The sequence below is a fragment of the Octopus bimaculoides genome, chromosome 20, assembly GCF_046866305.1.
Source record: "Octopus bimaculoides isolate indiv1 chromosome 20, ASM4686630v1, whole genome shotgun sequence".
In the NCBI taxonomy this organism is placed as follows: domain Eukaryota; kingdom Metazoa; phylum Mollusca; class Cephalopoda; order Octopoda; family Octopodidae; genus Octopus; species Octopus bimaculoides.
The window spans coordinates 26,319,538-26,332,795 of record NC_142947.1 but is presented as its reverse complement, the minus strand read 5'-3'; the positions used below and the strand labels follow the sequence as shown (position 1 = coordinate 26,332,795).

General features: G+C 37.3%; 1 protein-coding gene across 1 annotated transcript; it reads right to left on the bottom strand.

The window, feature by feature from the left end:
• Positions 1-562: 562 nt before the first annotated feature.
• Positions 563-11,138, bottom strand: LOC149131642 (ammonium transporter Rh type B-B-like). The gene is made up of 4 exons (XM_089338252.1): positions 10,363-11,138; positions 9,293-9,485; positions 6,805-6,955; positions 563-771 (listed from the first exon to the last, which is right to left on the bottom strand). Exons 1-4 carry the CDS (start codon positions 10,478-10,480, stop codon positions 586-588), a joined length of 648 nt encoding a protein of 215 aa, XP_089194378.1. The 5' UTR covers positions 10,481-11,138; the 3' UTR covers positions 563-585.
• Between the last annotated feature and the right edge of the window lie 2,120 nt (positions 11,139-13,258).

Genomic DNA, 13,258 nt, shown 5'->3' with positions numbered 1-13,258 from the left:
TATATATATATTATATATATATATATATATATATATATATATATATATATATATATATATATATATATATATATATATATATATATATATATATATATATATATATATATATATATATATATATATATATATATATATATATAATATATATATATATATATATATATATATATATTATATATATATATATATATATATATATATATATATATATATATATATATATATATATATATATATATATATATATATATATATATATATATATATATATATATATATTATATATATATATATATATATATATATATATATATATATATATATATATATATATATATATATATATATATATATATATATATATATATATATATATATATATATATATATATATATATATGTATACATATATATATGTATATATATATATATATATATATGTATATATATATATATGTATATATGTATATATGTATATATATATATATATATATATATATATATATATATATATATATATATATATATATATATATATATATATATCATCACATAATATTATATTATACATTATATAAACATTCAAAACCAGTAATGGCAAATATGAAAACATCTAGACTTACCTAACAGTGCGAAAATGTCTGAATTATAATCACTGGTTTCTTTCGAAGATTCGCGAATTTCTTTCTTGTAGAGTACTCTGCTCACAGACAACCCGAAAAAGGCAGAGAAGAGATGTATGTAAATTGCATCACCTGAATCAAGAGCCTGTTAATATTAGAGAGTAAAGAGATTGACTCAATTATCAAAACTTCCTTAAACGAACTTTTTAAACTGATAAGCATGGTTATTACAAGTGTCTACCATTTTCTGAAACAAAACCATGCCAAATGTTTGTTAGCTATCCCTAACATTCTGAACTGAAATAACGCTGGTATTGAGAGGGGTTTTCAACCTTCCGCTTTTGATATAATGAACGTCTCCCAATCAAATACTGAAATCGATTAAAGCGGATGCACTCATCCCCACACCTTAACTTGCTCCAATGTTACAAATCATCTTCAGTATATCCACACCATTATATTTGTTCTTGTAACATCCACTTCACCAGTGGCTCCTCTCACAAAGGAAGAAATGATCAGCGGATTTACAGAATGTCGTGTAGTATTCAGGATCGTTGTATTTCTAAGTTCAGATCCCGCCGAGGTCAACTTTGCCTTTCGTCTTTTGTGGTCGATAAAATGAAGTACCAGTCAAGTATTGAAGTTGATTTTAATCGACTGCATCCTTCCAAAAACCCATTAGGGTTTACAAGACGTGTTAGTACCTTATCAAGGTCAGGATTAACGTACCATCCTATATGGTTTGAGTTTTATGATTGGAGTATAAGTCGAACGACCTATTTTGGGAGTAGGAAATCCTGTTTAAGCATCATCCATGATAGCGTTGCCAGAATCAGTAGGGAAATCAGATAAAATACTTATTGACTTTTAGTTACATCTTTTAATGTTCTGATTTAGAATCAGCAAACATCTATGTTAACATTTTACCGCATATAACGGAATTGATAGTTTACATTTTATACGAACCCCTGTTTGAGGAGGCGGTTATGGTTAAAGGTTTTATACGCACGCATATATGCTATGATATAATCGGAGTCGATTTATCTCTAAATTATAATTAAGGATTTAATAAAAGGGAAAAATCTATATCAGATAGAGAAACCTTTCAATATTCTAGAAAAGTTTGTTCATCAACAAAACCAGTAACCTAGAGTAACCATAGCTGTTCCGCAAGAGACACAACCGTCTTCTCCTATCAACCCGCCTCTTGTCTTTCATCAGTCCACGTCTTCCACCATCTTCCCTCATGTCCATTCCTTTATGTTATTCAAGCCAATCCGTTTGAAATCTTCCCTAATCTCTTTTACCAGCGGTTTGGCTACGCATGCCTGTTCGTTAGACGTTGTTGCTTAGTCGAATGCTTTTCCTAACTGTGGTAAAAGGTATTCCATCCATGAGCATCTTGTCTTTTTCTATATCATTGACTACATTGTATCATTTCTTTAAAAAAGAATGTAGGTTTTTCTTTTTAGTAGAAAGGTTTGGCAACTAAGTTGAGCGTCATCAGTGAGGTGGCATACTACTGTATTAAATTACTAAACCATTTCAGTTTCTTAGTTTTAGCAGTAACCATATGAATCTTTGCGAAAATAATATGGAAAACACACCTGTTGCAGCTAGTCGAAAATAATTAACTAACCGAAATTAGACCAGTAATGAGAAAGGAAAATCATTAGCATAATTGACAATGTATTGATAAGCAGAACGAAAGGAAGAAACAGATTTTGCAGCTAAACAGCCATATATTTTGATATCAAGTGTAACTCTAACAGAAAGTAAATGAAATAATAATGTTTTTGTTGCGATTAATGAACTACTTTTCTTCTCTGTCAGAGACTACCTTTACCCTGCTATCATTTGTCTCTCACAACACATAAACATTTTCCCAGTTTCCATCTTTATTTATTGATATAATTTCTATTATTTAATACTGTTCAAGCTAACCACTCTAGGTTGCACCAATATTTGCATAGCCTATTTCTCTCTTTTCTTTATTTAGGCGCACTTTTTGTTGCGTTGAAGTTAAAAGCTTTTGGTTTATGGAGGGACATCTTTAAAAAATTACTCGTTGACTTTAAGTTGTCTATAGCCATTCTTATTACTCTTTTTTATAGTTGACTTTGAAGAAGCAATCTATATATATAAAAATGAGAATGTGTGTCTGTCTGTCTGTCTGTCTGTCTGTCTGTCTGTGTGAATCCCTAAAACTCGAGAACTACGCAACCAATTTCATTCAAATTTTACACATGCCTTACTTAGGGTTCCAGTTGTGTTTTAGTCAAATAAAATTATTAACTTCTTGCAGAGTTCGAGCACACGGCAACATAATATCTCCTCCACTATTTAAGTATTACGTGTCAAAAGTGAAACAAAAACACTTATGTCAAATACTTTCACTTTAAAAATGAAACTATTCCACTAACTGAAACAATCACATTTCGATACTGTAGTGACAGATACTTTCACAGAGAGAGAAAGAGAGAAAGAGAGAGGCAGAAAGAGAGAGAGAGAGATGTATATGTATACATATACATGTATATGTACACCATTTCGATACTGTAATGACAGATACTTTCAGAGAGAGAGAGAGAGAAAGAGAGAGAGAGAGAGAGAGAAAGGGAGAGAGAGAAAGAGAGAGAGAGAGAGAGAGAGAGAGAGAGAGAGATGTATATGTATACATATAGATGTACACGTATATGTATATATATATAGATCTATACATACATGTATATGTATACATATGTGTAGATGTATATATATATATATAGATGTACATGTAATATGTACACATATATACATATATACATGCATACAGATATCTATACATATATACACCCATCACACACACATACACATGCACACAAACACACACATTAGTCATTTGTTTTCTTATCCAAAACTACGTCAAAAGTACTGAATGGATCTTTATGAAATTTGGAAATTATATTCTTTGCATAACAGCCATAACTCCCATGAAAATTCATATATTTTTGATTTTGATGAAATTTTAACCCGAACATAACAGATGAGCATTATTTAGAAAATGATGTCACACGTTATCGAGGCTACCATTCTTTCTGGATGTGCAAAAGGGGATGACGTCTTTATTCCAAGAATTCCTCTTACTCCATCAGGAGCAGACATTCCTTTTACATTCAGAAGACTACAATTCCCCCTTCGTGTGACTTTTGCCATGTCCATAAACAAATATCAGGGTCAAACACTGTCTGTAGCTGGTCTTCTCTTGGAAGAGCCCTGCTTCTCACATGGACAACTGTATGTTGGCTGCTCAAGAGTGGGCAGCAGCAAAAAACCTATTTGTATATGCTCCACAAGGGAAAACAAGGAACATAGTTTACAATGAGGTGTTATAATCACAACAGCAAGAAAGTATGTACATGATCACCTTCTTTTACGAAACTTCATTGACTTTCATATATTTATATTGATATACATATATATACGTGTGTTTGGGTGCGTGTGTGTATATACATCTCTATATATAAAGATGATGCGTAGTCTAGACGGCGTTTTTAGATTTCATTATTCTCTTTAACCCGGGCAACGCCGGGTAGTGGAACTAGTTTCAGGGAATTTCCTTTTTGTTGTCGATGGTATGGATGCATGGATAAATGGCTGAGAAGAAGGAAAGATGGAAAGTGGAATGGATAGGCGGACTGATAGGTAGATGGATAGGCAGATGAGTAGATTTGTGGCTAGATAGAAGAATCGGTGGTTGGTGTAGATGGATAAAAGTAAGGTTAGCTGGATGGATTCGTGGGTGAATGAAGGGAGATGTTGATAAAAGTGGGGGAGGAAAAAAGTGATGAATGGAACAATAAGTGAATTGGTGAAAGGATGAGTTGACGAATAGATGGATGAATAGATTAATAGATAAATCTACTCTGTTTCTCCTGTCATTATTTAGGAGTTAACCAGTTGATATTTGTAGACAACATGGAAAATAAAGTGGAGTCCGAGCAAACTATCTCTTAAGAATAATTTTGTTTGGAGGTGAGTCGTACAATCCTCAAAATACATTCTACCTGAATAAATCAGTATACTATATTCATTCCATGGACTTACTGATTTACATGAAGTTGCTCAATAACACACAAAGTACAACAATAACGTTCAAGGCACAACATGCTATGTCTCCACACAGTGTTAGTTATAACACTACTTACTACATTGGACTCTCAATCATGAAGTTAGTTAATTTCATTCCACCTCTATTTGACACATCTGCCTCTCCTCTTCACACCACCCGTATTGCATCTGCACTTCATGATCCACACTAATATAAAACCCAAACCTGTCTACCCAAAGCGACATTCCGCTGGACTTCTCCCCTGAATCATGTATGTTTTACCACTGCTGGCGACTTTCAGTTGCTCCGAAAGAACATCAAGCATGTGTGTCTAAGATCATTCGAAGCCTACTGACACAATCCTCCAGGCTAAATTAGACTTTCTCCAGACTAAATCATTCAAATACAAACATCATTTATATAGGATATTTTTGTTCTGCATTTTATATTATAAAAATAAAGCAAGAAAAATTTGGAAGACAAACTAAATGACACTTCTTTCATAGTTTGACCATCTTTCAAATTGTCTATGTTTTCGGATCCCAATACATTCACTGTCATATAGAATACGTATTTGTTCAGAACAGCTCCGACAACAACAATAACTACAACTACAAAAACTACAACAAACACATTACATCTGGTTCACCAACAAGTTTCGAATATTCCTGTGTTACAGCTCAAATTCCTTGGTCTTATATCACAAATCAAAATACAAAAGTGGAAAATGAATCCCGTGAACAAGACATGCTTATTTCGATTATCAACTTGTTGTTTTTGTTGTTGATGATGATGATGATGATGATGATGATGATGATGATGATGATGATGATGATGGTGATGATGGTGAGGAGGAGGAGGAGGAGGAGGAAGAGGAGGGGGAGGAGGAAGAGGAGGGGAAGAGGAGGGGAAGAGGAGGGGAAGAGGAGGGGAAGAGGAGGGGAAGAGGAGGGGAAGAGGAGGGGAAGAGGAGGGGAAGAGGAGGGGAAGAGGAGGGGAAGAGGAGGGGAAGAGGAGGGGAAGAGGAGGGGAAGAGGAGGGGAAGAGGGGGGAGGGGAGGGGGAGGGGGAGGGGGGAGGGGGAGGGGGAGGGGAGGAAGAGGAGGAAGAGAAGGAAGAGGATGAAGAGGATGAAGAGGATGAAGAGGAGGGGAGGAGGAGGAGGAGGGGAGAAGGGGGAGAAGGAGGGGGAGGAGGGGGAGGAGGAAGAGAAGGAAGAGGAGGAGGGGAGGAGGGGAGAAGGAGGGGGAGGAGGAAGAGGAGGCAGAGGAGGAAGAGGAGGAAGAGGAGGAAGAGGAGGAAGAGGATGAAGAGGATGAAGAGGATGAGGAGGAGGAGGAGGAGGAGGGGAGAAGGGGGAGAAGGAGGGGGAGGAGGGGGAGGAGGAAGAGGAGGAAGGGGAGGAAGAGGAGGAAGGGGAGGAGGAGGAGGAAGAGGAGGAAGAGGAGGAAGAGGAGGAGGAGGGGAAAAGGAGAAGAAGGAGGAGGAGGAAGAGGGGGAGGATGAAGAGGGGGGAGGAGGAGGAGGAGGAGGAGGAGGAGGAGGAGGAGAAGGAGGAGGAGAAGGAGGAGGAGGAGGAGGAGGAGAAGGAGGAGGAGGAGAAGAAGGAGGATATGGTTTACCCACATTGTACTCTGACCGAGAAAAAATACTATGACAAAGAGATTTTGGCTGTGTTTAACAAATGTATTTTCAGAACATCACCTGATTGTTCCGTCATTCTTTCAGAGATCAAAATATTGTTATTTGGTGGAAATTTGTCCAGTATGTCCAGTACATAGAGGCCCACTCAAAGAAAGAAAGCAGGGAGACAAGAACATTGCTCTTCTTCAAACCAACAAATAAAAAATCTAACGAAAGCCCCGACCTATTAGTCTATTGTGATACTTCTCTCTTTTTTCTATTATCTTTCGAACGGTGAACGACACTCCACCCTACAATGTTCTGGACATCATGAGACAAACTACATATGATTCAGATGAATATGCACAACAATAGTAACAACCTACAGAACTTCTCAAAAACCAAACCTACACAATTAAGAAAAAAGAAAGGAAAAAAGAAATTGGCAATAAAAAGTAATACCTACTTTTAAAATATGTATTCCAACGAATTCATTCAGTTCGGCCACTAGAATTTCCACAATTGTCATCACAACCAATTGTATGTGGCTAATTTTACCAAAAACGGCACAGTATGATATTAAGACGTTGGCCACGGCAAAATCTCCGTCTGTTAAACTAGGGATCACAGATAATAATAACAACAACAACAACTACAACAACAACAACAACAATAATAATAATAATAATAATAATAATAATAATAATAATAATAATAATAATAATAATACTTTCTTTTATTGGCTACAAGGGCCGAACACAAAGCAAATAGCGACAATACAATACAAGGGACAAGTGGGGTGTTGAACAATGCCGTGTATAGAATAAGTAACAAAAAGCGAATAACAAAACAATTAAACAATAAAAATTCACCCAAAAGGTGAGGGAGTTCCTCACAGGGACAACCACAGAACCCCACACAACCTGGTTATCCCGACTGCCAGGCAAGATATTTCTGGAAGTTATCCATAGGCCCCGGCCCAAAAGTCCTCCGGAAAATACTAGTTAATTTATCCCTTCCGATTAATTGATCCCAGAGTTTTCCCAAGGACGTCGTCTCTCTTGCCCGTCACTAAATCCCCTATAGGACTCTATAGTGGCACTTCCACCGACCGCGTTGCCCGACTGACAGAAAGCTGTGAGCGCTTGCTGACAATCCAGGTGTTAGGCGCCCTTTCTTGGTCTACGTCTGATCCAGGACTGTAGCTCCATCAATGAGACGAGCTGCGGAAATCTTGCTTGACATACGACAACCACACCTGTTCACCGATAAGAAAATGCTGGAGATGTAGCCTCAGCGCAAGTCTGCGCATCATTAGTCATGGCATGCCCAGTCCTCCATTCAGCGGCTGTTGACAGCACATGGACCGTCTGGCGGGAAGAACACGTCCCTTCCACAAAAATGTGAAAAGCAAGCGCACCAGCTTGGTTGGCCATGAAGCAAGGCAAGGGACGACGGTCAGGCGATAATAGATGACGAAAGCAATATACGCATTCGCCACCTCTACCCGACCTTTCAAGGACAGCTTCCTCTCTGCCCATTTCTAGGTGAGATTGGGTACTCTGCTCGTTACCTTCTCCCAGCTCTTGTCCACCTGGAAGTCCGGACCAAAGCAGACCTCGAGCAATTTAACCAGTCCTTCTGTCCAGCGTTGTCGGTTGGCATGGACCTGCCCCTCCAGGTGCCGAGCTACAGTTCCACCGACTTTTCCTGATTAATTTTTGCTCCGGTTACCGCTTCGTACTCCTTCAAGGTAGAGCCGATCGCCTCGATTTCCGAGCTGTCCGACACTATTACGGTGACGTCGTCCGCATAAGCCTATATGAACCTCCCGCATCCTAGGTTAAGCGGGATGCCCTTTGAAATATCCAAATTCCTCAGTAATGGCTCGAGAACCAGAACGTACAGCAAGGGAGAGAGTGGGCATCCTTGATGGACCGAGCGAGTGATGCTAAACGATTAAGATAGATGGCCGTTTACTTTGACCACCGAACAGGTGCCACTATACATTGCAGCGTTCTAGCTTCTGAAAATGAGACCGAAGCCGGCCACCGCGAGGATAGCCTCCAAGTATTGATGGTCGACCCTGTCAAATGCTTTTGAATGATCCAAATTGATCAGAGCTCCACCTATGCCAGGTACCTTCCCTACCCTCTCTATGGTGTAGCGCGTAATGTGGAGGTTTTTGTGGATATATCTGTTCGGAAGAGCGCATTACCGACCAGCTCACCGATGACAAGCGCCAACCTCTTGGCTAAAACCTTGGCCAAAATCTTATAATCTGCGTTTAGCAGAGTTATGGGCCTAAAATTATCTATTTGGTCCCCCTTGTTCGGGTCCTTTTTCGGTAGCACCACCACGCCACGAAAGCAACAATTAATCCTGTGGTAATTGATGCAGTTGGCACATCAACCAAACTGCTACCTAAGAGACTGAAGGACATTAGAACTGAGACTCGGATTGAAGACCTGTAGAAAAATGTGATTATGTATTCCTCAAGAATCCTAAGAAAGTTTCCTAAAGTTGTCACCAAACTTCAAGACAATATGCCTGCATGTAATAGTTATAATAAAAATAACTCTTTCTATTATAGGCACAATGTATTCGGTCGACAACCTGAGTGTCATAGGTCTCTTCGATAAAAGCTGACCTGGATCTAAAAACAACTACAGCAATAATAACAATTACAAAAACAAAGCTATGTACTTATTGTCATCTACTTATATTAAGGTACAAATATTTTAGTTTCAGAGATGTGAAGTATTTAAAGAAAATATTACTGGATATTGGTCATATACTTAACAAAGTTAATAATTGGGTATTTAGCGGGGATATAGTATGGACCCCAACAAAGACATTGTCTGGGTACATAATCAAAGTGTTGCCGAGGATACCAGGCCAAAAAAGAGTCTTTGATAGATTTTCAACTTCGAATATATATAAAAATAACTTACGTAGAGTAATCCATCTTAATTTTGTTACTAACTACGCCTTCGGGACCAACGAACCCTTGAACAATCCAGGCCCATTGGACACCTAGGGCAGTTGCGAGTAAGTTAAAGCTGATCCCGGAGAAGGCATGTCGCTTCAGAAAAGTCAACAAGAAGCCGATACCCAAATAAAGCAGTCCTTGGATATCTTGAAAAACTGTCAAGAAAACAAAAAAAAAACATACAATTAGTCTGAGTTCTAATATTTGTTTTTCTTCTGACAATTTCATAATTGATATTTAATTGTAAAAATACATTAAGATATAACTGTCCTCGTTTTTTTTTTTAATTTCTTCTAAGATGCAATGACCGATATTTTATGAAAAACTGGGGATAGTGGTAATTGCATGGCTAAGAAGCTCGTTTTTTGATTACGATATTTTGGGTTCGATCCCAATGTGCTACAGCTTTGAGAATGTTCTAATCTCACCCTGACCAATACTTTCAGATTGAAATATGTCGGCAGAAGCTCTCCCTCTGTTGGTAGATCGATCGATCGATAGATAGATAGACAGATAGTTAGATAACTTTCTTTATTAGCCACACAGGGCTGAACACAGATGGGACAAATACAATATAGTTTTTCTTTTCGAGGGGGGCGAAAACAAAGTAAAAAAGAAACAAAAGTAGGGACAACAAGATAGATAGATAGATAGATAGATAGATAGATACCAAGAGAGGGAGGGAGAGAGAGGTAGATCCATACGTTTGTAGATGTGTGTGACTATATCGGTCTAAATTTCTTGTGTTATTGACTCCAAAGGAGTCAATACCACAATACCACAAGATAAATTGCCTTTTGACAAATAGTGGGATTCATATTAATGAAGGCTATTCCCCAGCATGGACGCAGCCCAATGACATAAACCAGCAGCAGAATAGAAAGTTGTGGCGTTCATGACTTTCCAGAGGACTTAATGTGAAGAGGTTGACTAAGTTATATGAGGCCTTGTATTTTGGGGAAGAAAAATCAACGAGATAGGGGTAGGTCATAAATTAACAGGTACATATTGCGAATAGTTCATTCAGCTTACCTGCATAGGAAAATTCACTTTCGACATTTGTGTGTTCCATATACAATGCAAAGATCACAATGAAGATACCTTGCAAGCTACAAAGAATCAAACTTAACTTTCCTCGAAACCACACCATCCTATTCTTTTCTTTTCTCTTTTTTAAAAAAATACTTTAGCAAAATAGATATTGTATGGCTATTTTCTTTTTTGTTATTTTGTGGGTTTTTTCATCGAGTATTCCTGATAGTCTTTCTTCCTTTCATTACTTCTTCATTTAAAGTAAGTTCGCTTTCTTTTGTTTGTTCCTTTATTTCTTCTTCTTCTTCTTCTTCTTCTTCTTCTTCTTCTTCTTCTTCTTCTTCTTCTTCTTCTTCTTCTTCTTCTTCCCCTTCCTCCCCTTCCTCCTCCTCCTTCTTCAACAACTAACCTTCCTTCTTGTTTCTTGCGACTTCTGAGTGTCTATTTTTTCCTAATATAATGTTCTATGCTTAAGCTTGGCAACACATTTTCTACCGCGTGTTTAAGTGGAATATGCCAAATGAGCGACTCCAGGAAAGCAACCAAGAAATATATTCTATACACACATATATGCATATGTGTGTGTGTGTGTGTGTGTGTGTGTGTGTGTGTGTGTGTGAGTGTGTGTGTGTGTGAGTGCGTTAGTGTTTATGTATCAGAGAAAGAGAGTGAGAGAAAGAGCAAAATAGACATACAAGCTGACATACAGATATTATACCCGTTTGTGCATGAGCCTGTATTTATATATAAATGCTAAAGCATATATTTAATATATGTATACAATATACATACATACATGCATATATATATATTATATATACAGGGAGAGAAAGAGAAAGATTTACCAGAATACATATATAAGCACGCACGCACGCATAGAGTGAGAGAGAGAGAAAAAGAGACGGAATGAAACAGTGATAAAAAATAAAGTTTACGTGATTAATCTACTAATCAATTACTTTAAAATACATAAATATGGTGAGGAACGATTTAAACCGTGTTTAATTAATGAAAATACCGCTCAGACACAGTCACTTTTCTCATATTTTTTAGTAGTGCTTCTATTTATGTATATAGTTCTTTTTTATTTATGTTTTCGTTATTTCTTTAGTAACAGTGAAATTCTATATATAAGTGAATTTATATGCGTGTATGTGGGGGATCTGTCTGTTTGTGTCTGTGTGTTTCTGTATGTGTGTGTGTGCGTGTGTTTATGTGTGTGTATGCGTATGTGTATGTTTAATAAGCAATTGTTATATCCATACCATGATTCCACACTCGTGTCCAGAAATATGGACCGTGACCTCAACACCCTAACCGGTGAGCCACGTTCCTTCACGCATACATACACACACATACCTACATGCATACATACATGCATATATGCATACATACATACATACATACATACATATATACATACACACACACATACATACATACATACATACATACATACATACATACATACATAGTGTATCCCTTGACCGAATTTTCATACATGAGGTCCATAACATCATAAGATTTGGAAGGCAGATCCTTGAGCAACACTCTTTGTCTGATAACCTAGAATACATGCCCAAAGAAGTCACACGACTCTACCACAACGTATATTCAGATGAAAGGATGCGCCTATATGAGCAGAAGACTATGCATGGATATGTTAGTAGAAAGCTCCGTGATGATAGTAACACTGAACATCAAAGTAGTTTTTCATGGACCAATAGTCGAATTAGAACATCCCACATTGAAGAGTATATGTTTGCAATCAAGGAACAGGAAATATCAACCAAGTACCTGATGCACAAAAGGAATAGAGATGCGGGGAAAGCCATAAAATGTGACAGCCGATGCAGATTTTGTGGAGTTCACACTGAAGATATCACACACATCATAAGCAGTTGTCCGAAAATGTCATCACGATCTACCGATGAGACATGATGTTCTAGCTAGGAGACTCTATAATGACATATGTCGGAAGGATAAACCTGAGAACAAAGAAATAAGAACCCACAGTATGGTAAAATCCATAGCCATTGATAATAAAAAGGAATGCTGGTGGAATGTACCAGTGAAGACATCAATAAAATGTAAGCACAACAGACCTGATATAATTATTTGGGATAGAGAAGAGAAACTGTGCACAGTTGTGGAAATTAGCTGCCCAGCAGATGTTAACATAAAGCTGAAGACCAGTAAGAGAACACCTATTTTGAACTATTGAGAAATCTGCAGTTACTCTATCCAGATTACAAGTTCAGGTTTATTCCTGTAATTATTGGGGCCCTGCGATATGTAACACACTGCATAAATATCAATCTTGAGAAATTGGCCTTCTCAAAACCAGAAAGGAGAGAGCTAATTCGAGGACTACAGATCCAATCCATCACTGGAACTGTAAAACTTTCCAGAAATTTATCATTCTTTCTCTATTGGTAAGAAATCTTGAAACAAACTGAACTATGACATACATGCATAGGAAACAGAAATACCAAAATTACACACTGTTTCTTTGTGGATGACTTGAAACTTTATGTAAAGAATATGCACAGGATGAAAAAGAGCCTTGATCTGGTTACAACATTCTCAAAGGAGATAGGGTTGGAGTTTGGTCAGAATAAATGTTGTTGTATGGTTGGGAAAAGGGGGGAAAACTACATCAGACAAGCAGCATCTCCATTAACAACTTGATTGTTTCCTCTATATCTGATGAGGGATGTTACAGGTATCTAGGGATAGATGAAAACATATCTTACAACGTTATCTGAAACAAAATACGTGTCATTTAAGAATATTACAGCCGAATAAAAGAAATTTGGACCTCATAACTCTCTGCATTCAATAAAACAGCGGCCCACAATGTTTACAATGCCAGTACTCATACCAACATTTGGGC

Bases quoted from the DNA above. Each gene is read 5' to 3' on its own strand.
- LOC149131642 (XM_089338252.1), bottom strand. From the start codon at position 10,480: ATGGTGTGGTTTCGAGGAAAGTTAAGTTTGATTCTTTGTAGCTTGCAA. The intron at 6,956-9,292 runs GTAAGTTATTTT...TGTGATCCCTAG, and splicing joins ATTAAGATGGATTACTCTAC to TTTAACAGACGGAGATTTTG. The intron at 772-6,804 runs GTAGGTATTACT...TAATATTAACAG, and splicing joins TTGGAATACATATTTTAAAA to GCTCTTGATTCAGGTGATGC.